Source organism: Ranitomeya imitator, chromosome 1 (assembly GCF_032444005.1).
Source record: "Ranitomeya imitator isolate aRanImi1 chromosome 1, aRanImi1.pri, whole genome shotgun sequence".
In the NCBI taxonomy this organism is placed as follows: Eukaryota; Metazoa; Chordata; class Amphibia; order Anura; family Dendrobatidae; genus Ranitomeya; species Ranitomeya imitator.
The window spans coordinates 1,197,255,250-1,197,272,779 of NC_091282.1; the positions used below are offsets into that span (position 1 = coordinate 1,197,255,250).

Below are 17,530 nucleotides of genomic sequence, written 5' to 3' on the forward strand. Positions count from 1 at the left end.
GCAACACGGACTTTCAACTCCCTCCAAAGGTTTTCTATGGGGTTGAGATCTGGAGACGGGCTAGGCCACACCAGGACCTTCATATGCTTCTTACGAAGCCACTCCTTCGTTGCCGTGGCGGTGTGCTTGGGATCATTATCATGCTGAAAGACCCATCCACGTTTCATCTTCAATGCCCTTGCTGATGGAAGGAGGTTTGCACTCAAAATCTCACGATACATGGCCCCATTCATTCTTTCATGTACACGGATCAATCATCCTGGTCCATTTGCAGAGAAACAGCCCCAAAGCATGATGTTGCCACCCCCATGCTTCACAGTAGGTATGGTGTTCTGTGGATGCAACTCAGCATTCTGTCTCCTCCAAACACCACGAGTTTTGTTTCTACCAAACCGTTCTACTTTGGTTTCATCAGACCATATGACATTCTCCCAATACTCTTCTGGATAATGCAAATGTTCTCTAGCAAACTTCTCACGGGCCCAGACATGTATTGGCTTAAGCAGGGGGACACGTCTGGCACTGCAGGATCTGAGTCCCTGGCTGTGTAGTGTGTTACTTATGGTAGGCCTTGTTACATTGGTCCCAGCTCTATGCAGGTCGTTCACTAGCTTCCCCCGTGTGGGTCTGGGATTTTTGCTCACCGTTCTTGTGATCATTTTGACCCCACGGGGTGAGATCTTGTGTGGAGCCCCAGATCGAGGGAGATTATCAGTGGTCTTGTATGTCTTCCAATTTCTTATTATTGCTCCCACGGTTGATTTCATCACATCAAGCTGCTTGGCTATTGCAGATTCCGTCTTCCCAGTCTGGTGCAGGGCTACAATTTTGTTTCTAGTGTCCTTGGACAGCTCTTTGGTCTTCACCATAGTGGAGTTTGGAGTCAGACTGTTTGAGGGTGGGCACAGGTGTCTTTTATACTGATAATAAGTACAAACAGGTGCCATTACTACAGGTAATGAGTGGAGGACAGAGGAGCCTCTTAAAGAAGAAGTTACAGTTCTGTGAGAGCCAGAAATCTTGCATGTTTTTAGGTGACCAAATTCTTATTTTCCACCATTATTTGAGAAATAAATCTTACCAAATCAGACAAGGTGATTTTCTAGATTTGTTTTCTCACTTTGACTCTAATAGTTTTGATCTACCTATGATGTCAGTTACAGGCCTCGCTCATCTTTTTAAGTGGGAGAACTTGCACAATTGGTGGCTGACCAAATACTTTCCCCCCACTGTGTTTAGCTAAAGGGAATGTTTTGGTTTTTTTCCTTAAAGGACCCTGCTCCTCCTGCTGCGTCTCCACAGTGCGAGTCTATTACTCGTCCACGTCTAGAGATCCTCTGTAATTGGTTCTTGTTCCCGGAGGCCAGTTAGATCTTCGGAAAATCTGGGGCCTCACAACCTGTTTTTTTTTCTGATAAATGGCCGGTGCACACCTCCGATCAGGAGGACTAATGGGATTTGAGCATTGAATTAAAGTTCCAGGACATAGTTTATCCCCGGCGTTCACCACGGGAGCTTTATCCGCGGCGTCAGGTACAAGCCTTTAAATATATTTGACGTGTTTCATAGTCGGCACAACGCTCCGGCTAAGCCGGCTCGTATACCAAGTACTCGCTATGTGCCGCTCCGCCGATCAACCACCTGTCCAATACTGCGGAGCCCCCACAATATTTGGACCCCACAAGACCGTTGAAGGTGTCCTGTAATATCTGGCATGTCCATGTTGGCATGTGACCAAGGCTGTGCATAAAGGAAGCTGGCCTCCTGCTATCTTCAGCAGCAAAGCCAGCCCCCTTCTCTGTCAAAGCCAGTGCCTTCCAGCTTCCTGCTTATCAGGGTATGGTGCGCTCCTGAAGATTGACCATTCGGACCGGTGTCATGGTTGCACAGCTATCTTGGACGATGCAGATACACGCTTCGATTTTGCAGTGCAGGGACACTAAGGCTAACAATATGGTGAATATGGTGAACCAGCTATAGATCCGTGTCTACTAGCGTTATTACAAAGAGCTAGTACTGTGCATGGTCGGCCACTTCTGCAGAGGTGACTGGTAACCTAGACAATGAGCATCAAAAATTAAATCCCTCGGATTCTCTGAGCGAAGAGGATTGTTAATAGGCAGGGAATGAAAAAAACTTGGCGTGCAGGAGTGAGGAGACAGTTTTTTACTACTACAGATGAGATAGACTGCAATGACTAACAAGGAACATCCTGCACTGACTAATGGGGGGGGGCAGAAGCATAGCCTTGGGATTGTATCATGTTTCCAGTTCTCCTTTTTTCCCCCCTTCTTTTTCCACCTGTTCTGATGGTTCCTGACTTGTATATCCGGCTGCAAGGTGACTTCTGTGAGCGGTCACCAGTATTGATGGTTATCCGGAGCCCAGTGCAGAGACAATTACATTTTAGTGGGCGCTGCCCCTGATAAGGAGCCATCACTTATCACTATGTAAAGCAAATCTGATGAAACTCGTCAGTTCGTTTTTCTCATATGTGAGATAATCAGAGATGTGAATTAAAATCCATAAGATCTCCTTGGAGAGGGGACATCTCACCCTCACATTGAACATATGGGATTAATTGTGGCTGGGAAAGAGAGTATTTATAACTGAGGAAGAGAGAAGTGTAGTGAAACAAAGTTCAGAGAGAGAGATCTGATACTTTTATTTCCATTGAAGTAGGGACCTCCTGTAGTGATCAGGTGATTACAGCATGGAAATTTAGTGGGAAGAAGACACCAAGGTTTGAGATTAGCAGGGAAGTACGTTTCTAAACCAAAGGCTTCCAGTCCAGCTGGAGATACTGGTCAGCGATCAATGTTGGGGTTTGCATTGATCCGATATTTACAGGAGATATATTTTTAACGTCATAGTGTAGGGACGAAAATAAAGCATTTACTCACATCATCTTTAGGCCATTCTAACACTTCCAACGTAATAACGGTCTGATGGATGATGCTATCCAGGCCATGTTTCAACAGTATGTAAAGGTAAAATCGTGATAAGAAATATCACGATAATATCTACCACCTGGCGCCTCCAGAGGCGAAGATCCCCCATGAGAAAATGGTGGCAGCGCTGAGATCTGCGTGACCCCCGCTGTTAAATTAGACAACGACTCAGAAAAAAAAATGCACAAAAATGTTATTTCACGAGGGACAATGAAATTTTTTCGCAGTTTGCAAAATATGCCTTCTCTTGGTCAATAATTTGTTTTTTTGTTGGTAGAAATAAGAAAAATGTAGAGATTATCCAAGTTTGAATTTTGGTATTTTTTTCTTTTCTGTTGCGTATGGTACATAATGTCCCCTCCTCTGCGCCGGTACAGTAAGGCTTTGTTCACATGCAGCTTTTTTTTTTTTCTTTTTTTTCTATTTTTTTTTGCTTTTTACACTGCCAGGTAAAGGTATGAGATCTCAGAAATCTCATGGTTATTATTTCCTGACCTGCAGCTTCAGAAATGTCTCGGGCAATCGTTTTTTAATGCCGCCAAATTCATCACTAATTATCTCAGAAATCGAGAGCGATTAATTGGATTTCATTTATCCTGAGCCGGTCGGCCCCCGTGCAGGAGCTGGGGGGACCCACACCGGGCGCTGCCCTCCTCCCCACCCTACAAATCGCTGTGTAAAATATTCAGCAATGCAGCATAAATTATTCTTGATGATGTGAAGCACAATTGTGTCCTGTACGGGCCGCGCTCCGCTGCCAGATTTGCACTTCTGTTAATTTGTGAATGATTTATTCCCGGCTACAATAGACTCTTCAGAGCCCTTCGAGGTGATGCAATGTGAATGGAACGATTTGGATTGTTGTTCGGTTTCCTGTGTGTGGGACAAGTCCTATTTCGTACGGCCTGTGATCGCCCTGATCCATACAGAAGGCTTCATGGAAAGTCGTTACATTCCAAAGAAAGAACAAAAATATTTTACTAAATACACACATCTTAGGGAATTGTGCAAAACATATTCAGAGTCTATGTCTCGCGGTGGAAAAGGAAAACTGAAACAGAGCAAACGAAAAAATGCTCCATTTTGGTGTCCCATATTGTATTGATTTCTATTGAAATCTGCATGGGGTAAGAAGCTAGCTACTTCCTCCCTCACTATCCCAGGCTGATGGCTGTGTTGGCTTCTGTTCTTATAGAAATGGCAGGAGACGCTAACTGCTTCCCTCTTCATGTATTACAGACCAATAATTACAGGGATTTGTATTGAAATCTGAATGGGAGAAGAAGCTAGCTACTTCCTCACTATCCCAGGCTGATGGTTGTATTTACTTCTGTTCTTATTTGATTGGGAGGAGAAGCTAGCTACTTCCTTCCTCACTATCCCAGGCTGATGGCTGTATTGACTTCTGTTCTTATTTGATTGGGAGGAGAAGCTAGCTACTTCCTAACTATCCCAGGCTGATGGCTGTATTGACTTCTGTTCTTATTTGATTGGGAGGAGAAGCTAGCTACTTCCTCACTATCCCAGGCTGATGGTTGTATTTACTTCTGTTCTTATTTGATTGGGAGGAGAAGCTAGCTACTTCCTTCCTCACTATCCCAGGCTGATGGCTGTATTGACTTCTGTTCTTATTTGATTGGGAGGAGAAGCTAGCTACTTCCTAACTATCCCAGGCTGATGGCTGTATTGACTTCTGTTCTTATTTGATTGGGAGGTAAAGCTAGCTACTTCCTCACTATCCCAGGCTGATGGCTGTATTGACTTATGTTCTTATTTGAATAGGAGGAGAAGCTAGCTACTTCCTTCCTCACTATCCCAGACTGATGGCTGTATTGACTTATGTTCTTATTTGATTGGGAGGTGAAGCTAACTACTTCCTCACTATCCCAGGCTGATGGCTGTATTGACTTATGTTCTTATTTGAATAGGAGGAGAAGCTAGCTACTTCCTTCCTCACTATCCCAGACTGATGCCTGTATTGATTTCTGTTCTTATTTGATTGGGAGGAGAAGCTAGCTACTTCCTTCCTCAATATCCCAGACTGATGCTTGTATTGATTTCTGTTCTTATTTGAATAGGAGGAGAAGCTAGCTACTTCCTTCCTCACTATCCCAGACTGATGGCTGTATTGACTTATGTTCTTATTTGATTGGGAGGTGAAGCTAGCTACTTCCTCACTATCCCAGGCTGATGGCTGTATTGACTTCTGTTCTTATTTGATTGGGAGGTGAAGCTAGCTACTTCCTCACTATCCCAGGTTGATGGCTGTATTGACTTATGTTCTTATTTGATTGGGAGGTGAAGCTAGCTACTTCCTCACTATCCCAGGCTGATGGCTGTATTGACTTATGTTCTTATTTGAATAGGAGGAGAAGCTAGCTACTTCCTTCCTCACTATCCCAGACTGATGGCTTTATTGACTTATGTTCTTATTTGATTGGGAGGTGAAGCTAGCTACTTCCTCACTATCCCAGGCTGATGGCTGTATTGACTTATGTTCTTATTTGAATAGGAGGAGAAGCTAGCTACTTCCTTCCTCACTATCCCAGGCTGATGGCTGTATTGACTTCTGTTCTTATTTGATTGGGAGGTGAAGCTAGCTACTTCCTCACTATCCCAGGCTGATGGCTGTATTGACTTATGTTCTTATTTGATTGGGAGGTGAAGCTAGCTACTTCCTCACTATCCCAGGCTGATGGCTGTATTGACTTATGTTCTTATTTGAATAGGAGGAGAAGCTAGCTACTTCCTCACTATCCCAGGCTGATGGCTGTATTGACTTCTGTTCTTATTTGATTGGGAGGTGAAGCTAGTTACTTCCTTCCTCACTATCCCAGGCTGATGGCTGTATTGACTTCTGTTCTTATTTGATTGGGAGGAGAAGCTAGCTACTTCCTTCCTCACCATCTAAGGCTTATGGCTGTTAGTATATGCAAAAAAATAAAAAACCTTCACAAATGTACGCTACAAGCCTGATTTTACTAGATGACTTGGAAAAAAAACTGTCAGGATTTATATCTGCAGGAGCCTTGTTGGGTTATTATTCTGTGGCTATTTTCTATTACTGGAAGGCTCCTATGACTCTTTTGTTATTTGATGGCCTTTGTGGGACCAGTTGATCTCCAGGGTCGTCACTTATGTTTTATCACATTGCTTGCACAAATTTATGATATTCTTTTTATTGTTTTGCAGTTGAATTACCCAGATTTTTACTTTCTTGAGCCTTTTTGTCACTTCTCCATAGAATCCACAGAACTAATTACACCTTTAATATATGATCCTCACATCCAATGTCTATAAAATAAAGTTGCAGCCTGCTGAGGATGCACGGCACATGCAATACCATCTACCTAGGGCTTTTTTATTGTGCAGCAGGAAACATTCAATTAGTTTTTATATATGGCGGATGGTGAATTCCCAAGAAATCCTGTGTTGTGTTAAATTGTTGAGTAATCATATATGTGTGTGATGACCTGCGCAGCGATTATTATCAGTGCTGCCATCTTGTTTGCTCAGCAGATCCCCAAATACTGTTTATTTCTCCAGTTACACAGTGCCTGGTATCGGTTTGGGATATAATCATCTCCTTCTCAAACAGCGCTAGAGCCTGGCATAACTGATAAAGGATGCATCTTTTCTAGTGCTAGGATGTTGACTCTCATGTAAGAAGACCAGTTTCCCCATGTGTGATATGAGAACTTCAGAACTTTACTTTTTTGGGCCTTCCATCAGACGGGTCCATATAAATAGAAGCTGCGAAAATAGTCAGAGGGTGCTAAACCCTAGCTATTGTTCACATGTAACAGTTTCTGGATGTGGAGGATAACAGGGCTGGCCATGGAGCACCTGGAATGGTGCCGGCCGTGGTTCAACTGGAAAGGAGCACCTGGAATGGCGCCGGCTGTGGTGCACCTGGAACGGAGAACCTGAAATGGAGTCAGCGGTGCAGCAACTGGAATGGAGCCAGCAGTGCAGCAACTGGAATGGAGAACTTGGAATGGCGCCGGCCGTGGTGCAACTGGAATGGAGAACCTGGAACGGTGCTGGCTGTGGTGCTCCTGCAATGGAGCCAGTCGTGGATTAACTGGAGCGGAGCATCTGGAACGGAGCCAGCCGTGGAGCACTTGGAGCGGAGAACCTAGAACGGTGCAGGCCGTGGTGCCCATGGAATGGAGCCAGCAGTGAAGAACCTAGAACGGTGCCGGCCGTGGTGCACATGGAACAGAGGCAGCAGCGGAGCAACTGGAGCGAACAACCTGGAGTGGAGCCAGCCGTGGAGCATCTGTAATGGAAAACCTGGAACGGTGCCGGCTGTAGTGCACCTGGAGTGGAGAACCTGGAATGGAGCCGGCTGTGGAGCAACTGGAATGGAGAACCTGGAACAGTGCTGGCCGTGGTGCTCCTGGAATGGAGAACCTGGAACGGAGCTGGCTGTAGAGCAACTGGAATGGAGCCAGTCGTTTAGTAACTGGAACGGCGCACGTGGTATGGAGCCAGCTGTGGAGAACCTAGAACGGTCTCGGTCGTGGTGCACATGGAACGGAGCCAGCAGTGGAGCTACTGGAGCGAACAACCTGGAGTGGAGCCAGCCGTGGAGCATCTGTAATGGAAAGCCTGGAACGGTTGCCGGCTGTAGTGCACCTGGAATGGAGAATGTGGAATGGAGCTGGCTGTGGAGCAACTGGAACGGGGCACCTGCAACAGAGCAAGTCGTTCAATATCTGGAGTGGAGTCGGCCATGGAGCCCCTGGAACGGAGAACGTGGACCTGTGCCGGCCGTGGTGCACCTGCAACGGAACCAGCAGTGGAGCAACTGGAGCGGACAACCTGGAATGGAGCCGGCTGTGGAGCAACTGGAACTGCATTGGCCATGGAGCAACAATTTATAATTTCCCCCTTCTCAAAGGGTTCTGTCCCACCCCAATCTGCTACTGATTTGAACGAGATTAGGCTGTGTTGAACCCCCAGTTCCCACCTTCCAACCCCACACTGGTATGATAACGCCCTATTGTCAATTTATTCATACATTTCCAGGAGGAATAACAGAGAAAAAACACAATGCAGAAGATTCTACTTCATAAAATAAATGAGCAAATATTTTTATAATCTAAGAATAAATGATGTTTATCATAATATAATTTTGCAAGTCTTCCTCTGATTGTTTTTCAGTTTTGGTGGTAGTCATTAGTGTCAGTCGTTAGTTTGTTGGGCGTCTTTCCCTTGTGATCACTTTCTCGTGCCTTGTAGCTAGACATGTCTATAGGTCGTGTAAGGTGATGTGACCGTCGGCCTCAGACGTCGGTGTTGCTGTATGTACACACGCTCGTGTATCGTACTCTTGTGTTTGTCCTGATGTCATGTGTTGTGTGTGTGCCCAATGTCAGGTGGCTGCCGCTTCATAATTATGCGGTATTGACATTTGTAAAGCCTTGTGTATACTTTTAATGCTGGACACACTGCTCGGATCACAGATTAGTTGCCTGTACTCTTGCCATACTCTCATTAGAAGAGTCCTGCCGTCTCATTAATATAAATGGTCAAAACAATCACTTGTTTTTAACCTATAAAAAAAAATCTCTTTATAACTTTAGAGGACCTTTGACCAGGTCCACAGTGACCAGCTTTTGATCTTAATTTATTCTTGCTGCTCCCCTGAGTATTCCATTTTTTTTAAACCTGGTATATGGTTCCAGGGATATGGGCCTTTTGCTAATTATGCTTTTACCAAGGGGGCATGGCTTACTAGATCCTCTGGGCAGTGTCTTTAGGCTGATACGTGGTCTCATCTCATTTGGGATGAGGAGATCAGGGTGCACATACAGGGTCTAGTCACATCTCAGATCAGGAGACCAATGTACCCATACAGGGTCTAATCTCGTGAGGAGATCAGTGTCCCCATGCAAGGTCTACTGCTATCTGGGATCAAGAGAAACAGGATTTAGTTCCATTTGGGATCGGGAAATTAGTGTGCTCAAACAAGGTCTACTCTCATCTGAGAGAGGCTGCAGATACAGGGTCTTGTCTCACCTGGAGTTCAAGGTGCAGATACAGGGTCTGGTCCCATCTGTGATCAGTAGATTAGGGTGCAGATACAGGGTCTTATCCCATCAGAGATAGGGAGAACTGGGTGCAGATACAGGGTCTGGTCCCATCTGGGATCAGGTACTCAGGGTGCAACTACAGGGTCTGGGATCAGGAGCTCAGGAAGGCACATTTCATGGTCTACTCCCATCAGGAGCTCAGGGTGCAGATAGAGGGTCTGGTCTCATCTGGAGTTCAGGGAACAGATACAGGGTCTAGTCCCTTCTGGGATCAGGAGATCAAGGTGCAAATACGGGGTCTAGTCCCATCTGGGATCAGGAGATCAGAGTGCAGATACAAGGTCTGGCCACATCTGAGATCAGGGGGCAGATACAGGGTTTGGTCACATCTGACATCAGGGTATAGATACAGGTTCTAGTCCCATCTGGGATCAGGAGTTCAACTTGCCCATTCAGGGTCTAGTCCCATCTGGGAACAGGAGATCAGTGGGTCCATACAGGGTCTAGTCCCATCTTGGATCAGGAGATCCGTGAACCCATACAGGGTCTAGTATCGTCTTGAATCTGGAGATATATTGGGGTCTAGTACCATCTGGGATTAGGAGATCAGCGTGCCCCTACAGGTTCTAGTACCATCTGGGATCAGGAGATCAGTGGGTCCATACCGGGTCTAATCCCATCAGGAGATCAAGGTGCAGATACAGGGTCTGGTCCCATTTAGAGTTCAGGGTGAAGATACGGGATCTGGTTCCATCTGAGATCAGGAGACCACGGTGCAAATACAGGGTCTAGTCCCATCTGGGATCAGGAGATCAAGGTGCAGATACAGGGTCTGGTCACAACTGAGATCAGGAACTGAACTTGCCCATTCAGGGTCTAGTACCATCTGGGATCAGGAGATGTGTGGGTCCATACAGGGTCTAGTCCCATCTTGAATCTGGAGATATCAGGGTCTAGTACCATCTGGGATCAGGAGATCAATGGGCCCATACAGGGTCTAGTACCATCTTGGATCTGGAGATATCAGGGTCTAGTACCATCTGGGAACAGAAGATCAGTGGGTCCAGGCATACAGGGTCTAGTACCATCCTGGATCTGGAGATATCAGGGTCTAGTTACCATCTGGGAACAGAAGATCAGTGGGTCCGTACAGGGTCATCTGGGATCTGGAGATATCAGGGTTTAGTACCATCTGGGATCAGGAGATCAGAGGGGCCCATACAGGGTCTAGTACCATCCTGGATCTGGAGATATCAGGGTCTAGTACCATCTGGGATCAGGAGGCCCATACTTGGTCTAGTGCCATCCTGGATCTGGAGATATCGGGGTCTAGTACCATCTGGGATCAGGAGGCCCATACTTGGTCTAGTGCCATCCTGGATCTGGAGATATCAGGGTCTAGTACCATCTGGGATCAGGAGGCCCATACTTGGTCTAGTGCCATCCTGGATCTGGAGATATCAGGGTTTAGTACCATCTGGGATCAGGAGGCCCATACTTGGTCTAGTGCCATCCTGGATCTGGAGATATCTGGGTCTAGTAGACCCATTCCTGTAGAATGTAAGCCCGCAAGGGCAGGGTCCTCGCCCCTCTGTATCAGTCCGTCATTGTTAGTTTGTTTACTGTATGTGATATTTGTAACTTGTATGTAACCCCTTCTCATGTACAGCACCATGGAATCAATGGTGCTATATAAATAAATAAATAATAATAGTACCATCTGACGTCAGGAGATCAGAGGGCCCATACAGGGTCTAGTACCATCAGAAGATCTGAGTGCAGATACTGGATTCCATAATCCTAAAAATGGTTTCTCATTGTGACTGTAGCAGCATGAAGTACACGCAGTGCTCCTTATGTCTGATTGATGTTTCTGCAGCTTTCCAGCCTCTCCTCCCTTTCCCATGTAAGTTGAGGTCAGTGAATTTCTATTCTGTCCCCGGCAGTGAGAGCAGCCAGCTCTGGCAGCCCTGATTTTATTACAAGAATGAGAGGCGATAGATGGAAGGTGGATTGTTTCTGCCTACGTAAATCACATTTATCACTGTGTTGTGGCAGCCAGGCTGAGCTACAAATAAATAAAGCCGTGCTTTACAAAAAAGCGGATCATGCAAAATATTTTTTTGGTGAGAGAGCGCAGAAAATCGAAACTCATGATCCATTGTGTGGGCTCCCTCCACTGAGAGTAACAAGCTGGGTTCACAAGGACACTGGGGATAGAGATGGGTCACGTTGATAATCTCACTGGTGAACACTTGACTGTCAAAATAAAATAAATAAATATATAAATATATATATATATATATATATATATATATATATATATATATATATATATATATATATATATATATATATATATATATATATATATATATATATATATATATATATATATATAGAAAAAGAAGGCAGCACTCCAAATCCTTGTCAGGGTGAAGACAGTGAGGTTTATTCAGCCCACATCTCTGTGCGACGTTTCGGCTCACACTGAGCCTTTTTCAAGGGCTTGAAAAAGGCTCAGTGTGAGCCGAAACGTCGCACAGAGATGTGGGCTGAATAAACCTCACTGTCTTCACCCTGACAAGGATTTGGAGTGCTGCCTTCTTTTTCTTCTTTTTGTATATTTTTGGGTAGAGGATTGGACTACTCTACTCAGGAGGCCTGGCACCCGCTGGTGAGCAATTGTGCTGTTCCAATTCTATTTTCTATATATATATATACATACAGTGGGGCAAAAAAGTATTTAGTCAGTCAGCAATAGTGCAAGTTCCACCACTTAAAAAGATGAGAGGCGTCTGTAATTTACATCATAGGTAGACCTCAACTATGGGAGATAAACTGAGAAAAAAAATCCAGAAAATCACATTGTCTGTTTTTTTAACAATTTATTTGCATATTATGGTGTAAAATAAGTATTTGGTCAGAAACAAAATTTCATCTCAATACTTTGTAATATATCCTTTGTTGGCAATGACAGAGGTCAAACGTTTTCTGTAAGTCTTCACAAGGTTGCCACACACTGTTGTTGGTATGTTGGCCCATTCCTCCATGCAGATCTCCTCTAGAGCAGTGATGTTTTTGGCTTTTCGCTTGGCAACACGGACTTTCAACTCCCTCCAAAGGTTTTCTATAGGGTTGAGATCTGTAGACTGGCTAGGCCACTCCAGGACCTTGAAATGCTTCTTACGAAGCCACTCCTTCGTTGCCCTGGCGGTGTGCTTTGGATCATTGTCATGTTGAAAGACCCATCCACGTTTCATCTTCAATGCCCTTGCTGATGGAAGGAGGTTTGCACTCAAAATCTCACGATACATGGCCCCATTCATTCTTTCATGTACCCGGATCAGTCGTCCTGGCCCCTTTGCAGAGAAACAGCCCCAAAGCATGATGTTTCCACCACCATGCTTTACAGTAGGTATGGTGTTTGATGGATGCAACTCAGTATTCTTTTTCCTCCAAACACGACAAGTTGTGTTTCTACCAAACAGTTCCAGTTTGGTTTCATCAGACCATAGGAAATTCTCCCAAAACTCCTCTGGATCATCCAAATGCTCTCTAGCAAACTTCAGACGGGCCCGGACATGTACTGGCTTAAGCAGTGGGACACGTCTGGCACTGCAGGATCTGAGTCCATGGTGGCGTAGTGTGTTACTTATGGTAGGCCTTGTTACATTGGTCCCAGCTCTCTGCAGTTCATTCACCAGGTCCCCCTGCGTGGTTCTGGGATTTTTACTCACCGTTCTTGTGATCATTCTGACCCCACGGGGTGGGATTTTGCGTGGAGCCCCAGATCGAGGGAGATTATCAGTGGTCTTGTATGTCTTCCATTTTCTAATTATTGCTCCCACTGTTGATTTCTTCACTCCAAGCTGGTTGGCTATTGCAGATTGTCTTCCCAGCCTGGTGCAGGGCTACAATTTTGTTTCTGGTGTCCTTTGACAGCTCTTTGGTCTTCACCACAGTGGAGATTGGAGTCAGACTGTTTGAGGGTGTGCACAGGTGTCTTTTTATACTGATAACAAGTTTAAACAGGTGCCATTACTACAGGTAATGAGTGGAGGAAAGAGGAGACTCTTAAGGAAGAAGTTACAGGTCTGTGAGAGCCAGAAATCTTGATTGTTTGTTTCTGACCAAATACTTAATTTCCACCATAATATGCAAATAAAATGTTAAAAAAAACAGACAATGTGATTTTCTGGATTTTTTTTTAAATCAGTTTGTCTCCCATAGTTGAGGTCTACCTATGATGTAAATTAGACGCCTCTCATCTTTTTAAGTGGTGGAACTTGCACTATTGCTGACTGACTAAATACTTTTTTGCCCCACTGTATATAATCTGTTCCATTGTCTTGGTATCATCTGGCCCTTCCATATATAATTTTTTTTTTTTTTTTACCTTTTTCTAGAGGTCAGATCCGCAGCTTCTTGCTCAATTCTACTATGCAGACGAAGAACTCAACCAAGTGGCGGCTGAGCTGGACAGCCTGGATGGACGGAAGGATCCTCAGAGGTGTACGCTGCTCGTGAACCAGTTTCGTTCATGTCAGGTGAGTTAGTAAATTAATGTTGGTTGTGTTTTTAGGTGATTGGTTTTGTGGTGATGGGTAAGTGGCAACCTGATCCTTTACAGTAAGCCCACATGGGAAAGAATATCAGTGGATTTTAGCAGCGCAGGTAAAATCCGCAGCAAATGACACTACCAGTGGATAACATTTTCAAAAAACTTTTCCACACATTGCAGACTTTTCCTAGGGGCAGATTTGCATCTGCAGGATATCTGTTTCTTTTGCATCAATTTTACAGCTTTCAATGTAGCAGGGGTCAATCCGCAGGGGAATCTGCTTGCAACGCGTGCCCTAAATTTCTGCAGATTCATTGTGCAGAAAAAAAATCTGCTGCATGTGAATATTCCCTTACTGGTCATGCAAACACAGCGCTGTAAATATGGATGTGCGTGCTACTTCAGCTTAGCAGAAATATGGGAAGAGGGAGAACCGTACACAGCTACAGAACCAGGTACAGTCACATCCAATAGTACAGCGATGTGTCATTCCTCAAAGTGCTGCAGCCTATTCCTTCTGTTAATTGGTTGGTAGGGAGGGTGATATTTGGGGTTGTGACCCATCAACGCTCATAAATTGATGGCTCATCCTAAGAATAGGTTATTAACTAAAGAGGCTGGACAGTCCCTTTCTGTTACATACTAGGGTGAAGTGGTGTGTTTTTTTTTTTTTTTAAAGACTTATGGGATTTGTCAAATTGCAAAGAGAAACAATCCAAAAGGTTTGGTGGTAGCGGCAAATTTCTAGCAGAAAAAAAGCCAAAAATGGTATAAAGATAGATGCGTTACTAGTACAATGGTTTTCTCCATAAAACCAGCGATGAGGGGCAACCTACAGCTATATACCAGCTGCCAGCAGTGGGGGCAAACTACAGCTATGTACCAGCTGCCAGCAGTGGGGGCAAACTACAGCTATGTACCAGCTGCCAGCGGTGGGGGCAACCTGCAGATTTTTACCAGCCTTGCAATTTTTTTAATCTCATCATACAAAGTTTCATTGAAAATAATTTACCCTTAGAGGTTGCAAAAGACAACGGCAAATGCAAATTGCGTTAGCCAGATGCTTGAGATCTCCCGGGGGCTTTATTATAAAGCTAATTAGTCTATAGATGTAAGTATTGCTTGTGTCGTGTTCCTAGTTAAATATGTGCAGTGCCAAAAGAATACAGGCCAATAATGTGATAAACTGATGTTTTAGAAAAACACGAGTTTAAGCCATAAAAGAACGCTTTAGTTCCTGCCGAGCGAGATGCGCTTTCATCATTAACCCCCTGCCGCATCCGAGAAGGAGCCGCCGGTGGATCAGCTAATGGCTGACATCAGACGCGAGGAGAGTGTAGGACGGCATCAATGTCAGTCATCGACACAACCGCTGCCGCGGCGGATCGGATCACTGCGCTCCATACGATGAAGATCAAAGCTGTGCCAAGCCTCCAGACCCTTCTGCCCTTGGTCTGTGTAATATCCGGGGCCGGGTTATGGTTAGTGGAGACTAGTGATGAGCAAACGTGCTCGGATAAGGCGTTCTCCGAGCATGCTCATGTCTTCAGCATGCTCGAAATGCAGGGATTGTCTAACAGGCATGTGCTGTGGCTGTAGAACAGCCGCGAGGACTCAAAAATATTTTTCAAGCATGCTGAAGACATTCGGTTAGCACCCGAGCGTGCTCGGAGAGCGCCTTATTCAACCACGTTCGCTCATCACTAGTGGAGACCTCTGGGCAAAAATTTGATGGGTGCCCACAATCACAACCCTGGACCTTTTGACTGCCCCAAACAGCCACCTACATTGCCCTTTCTACTGAAGTCTATGGGAGTTTCAGGTTGTCTTCTAGGGTTGAGAGAGAGACTTATTTGTATGTGAACCCCTGAAGAGGTTGGGTGGTCCAGGAAGGTGATACCTGTACAAAGCTGGAGGCCACAGTGGCTGTATGGTGGAAAAAGTCTCAATTGTGCCTATAATCCGTCCCTTGTTATATCGCTTTTTTAAAACCATTATGCGTGCCCCTTCAGGCATTCATGGCTGAGACTGGATCACCACTTTAAGTTTTAAAGTGACAGCAATGTTAGTGGCAGTCTTTACTGATCCGTCAGAATGGGCGTCCGCTCTGACGGAATGTTGATGAGCTGCAACCGATCAGCAGCCACTGACTGCAGTGATCACATGGCACAACAAACCACGTCACCCAGCGGGAACAGCAGCACTCCAGGAGATGTGAATACATTGTTTTGAGGCCCCTCTGCCGCTCACACTTGACCACTGCTGCAGCGATGATGTCGCGAATACAGCACGTCGCGGCTGCATCCAATCAGTGGGTTCAATAGTCTTGTGATTGGCTGAGCCTAGTGATTGTCTGCAGCAGTCACGTGCTGTAGTCCTGACATCATTGATGCAGCCTGTCAGCAAAGATCAGGGCAACAGCGGAGAGGCAGCACTGGAGCAAGAAGGATGACAAAGCAAGTACAGCGCATTTTGTTTTACGATGTCTATATGATAAAGTAAAGTTAAAAAAAAATGAACCTAGAAAACCCGTCAGTTTTGGATGTTGCAGGAAGGGGGAAATTTAGCTGCTCTACTGGAAATGGGGAGGGTCGTTACTTCAGGAAGTGAGAAGGGTCTTTTGTTGCTCTATGGGAAATGGGGAGGGTCTTTGTCTCTCTACCGGAAATGGGGAGGGTCTTTGTCTCTCTATGGGAAATGGGGAGGGTCTTTGTCTCTACCGGAAATGGAGAGGGTCTTTTTCTCTATGGGAAATGGGGAGGGTCTTTGTCTCTCTACGGGAAATGGGGAGGGTCTTTGTCTCTGAGAAATGGGGAGGGTCTTTGTCTCTATGGGGAATGTCTTTGTCTCTCTACAGGAAATTAGGAAGATCTTTGTCTCTATGGGAAATGGGGAGGGTCTTTGTCTCTACAGGAAATGGGGAATGTATTTGTTTTGCTACAGGAAGTGGGGAGGGTCTTTGTCTCTACGGGAAATGGGGAGGGTCTTTTTCTCTATGGGAAATGGGGAGGGTCTTTGTTTCTATGGGAAATAGGTTGGTCATTGTTTCAGGAAGTAAGAAGGGTCTTTTGTTGCCGTACTGGAAATGGGCAGGGTCTTTGTCTCTCTACCGGAAATGGGGAGGGTCTTTGTCTCTCTACGGGAAATGGGGAGGGTCTTTGTCTCTCTACGGCAAATGGGGAGGGTCTTTGTCTCTCTACGGGAAATGGGGAGGGTCTTTGTCTCTCTACGGGAAATGGGGAGGGTCTTTGTCTCTACAGGAAATGGGGAGGGTCTTTGTCTCTCTACGGGAAATGGGGAGGGTCTTTGTCTCTCTACGGGAAATGGGGGTCTTTGTCTCTCTACGGGAAATGGGGAGGGTCTTTGTCTCTGAGAAATGGGGAGGGTCTTTGTCTCTATGGGGAATGTCTTTGTCTCTCTACAGGAAATTAGGAAGATCTTTGTCTCTATTGGAAATGGGGAGGGTCTTTGTCTCTACAGGAAATGGGGAATGTATTTGTTTTGCTACAGGAAGTGGGGAGGGTCTTTGTCTCTACGGGAAATGGGGAGGGTCTTTTTCTCTATGGGAAATGGGGAGGGTCTTTGTTTCTATGGGAAATAGGTTGGTCATTGTTTCAGGAAGTAAGAAGGGTCTTTTGTTGCTGTACTGGAAATGGGCAGGGTCTTTGTCTCTCTACCGGAAATGGGGAGGGTCTTTGTCTCTCTACGGGAAATTGGGAGGGTCTTTGTCTCTACCGGAAATGGGGAGGGTCTTTGTCTCTCTACGGGAAATTGGGAGGGTCTTTGTCTCTACCGGAAATGGGGAGGGTCTTTGTCTCTCTACGGGAAATGGGGAGGGTCTTTGTCTCTCTACGGGAAATTGGGAGGGTCTTTGTCTCTACCAGAAATGGGGAGGGTCTTTGTCTCTCTACGGGAAATGGGGAGGGTCTTTGTCTCTCTACGGGAAATGGGGAGGGTCTTTGTCTCTACCGGAA

The 17,530-nt window shown here is 45.5% G+C and overlaps 1 protein-coding gene across 3 annotated transcripts in view; it reads left to right on the forward strand.

Moving 5' to 3' along the window:
* The window catches only part of ZFYVE28 (zinc finger FYVE-type containing 28), a 160,910-nt gene that overhangs the window by 78,729 nt on the left and 64,651 nt on the right, over nt 1–17,530 (forward strand). For all 3 annotated transcript variants that reach the window (XM_069744875.1, XM_069744873.1, XM_069744874.1), the window contains exon 2: nt 13,402–13,542. In XM_069744875.1, the coding sequence (XP_069600976.1) occupies nt 13,402–13,542 (141 nt within the window). The remainder of the gene's footprint in view (nt 1–13,401; nt 13,543–17,530) is intronic.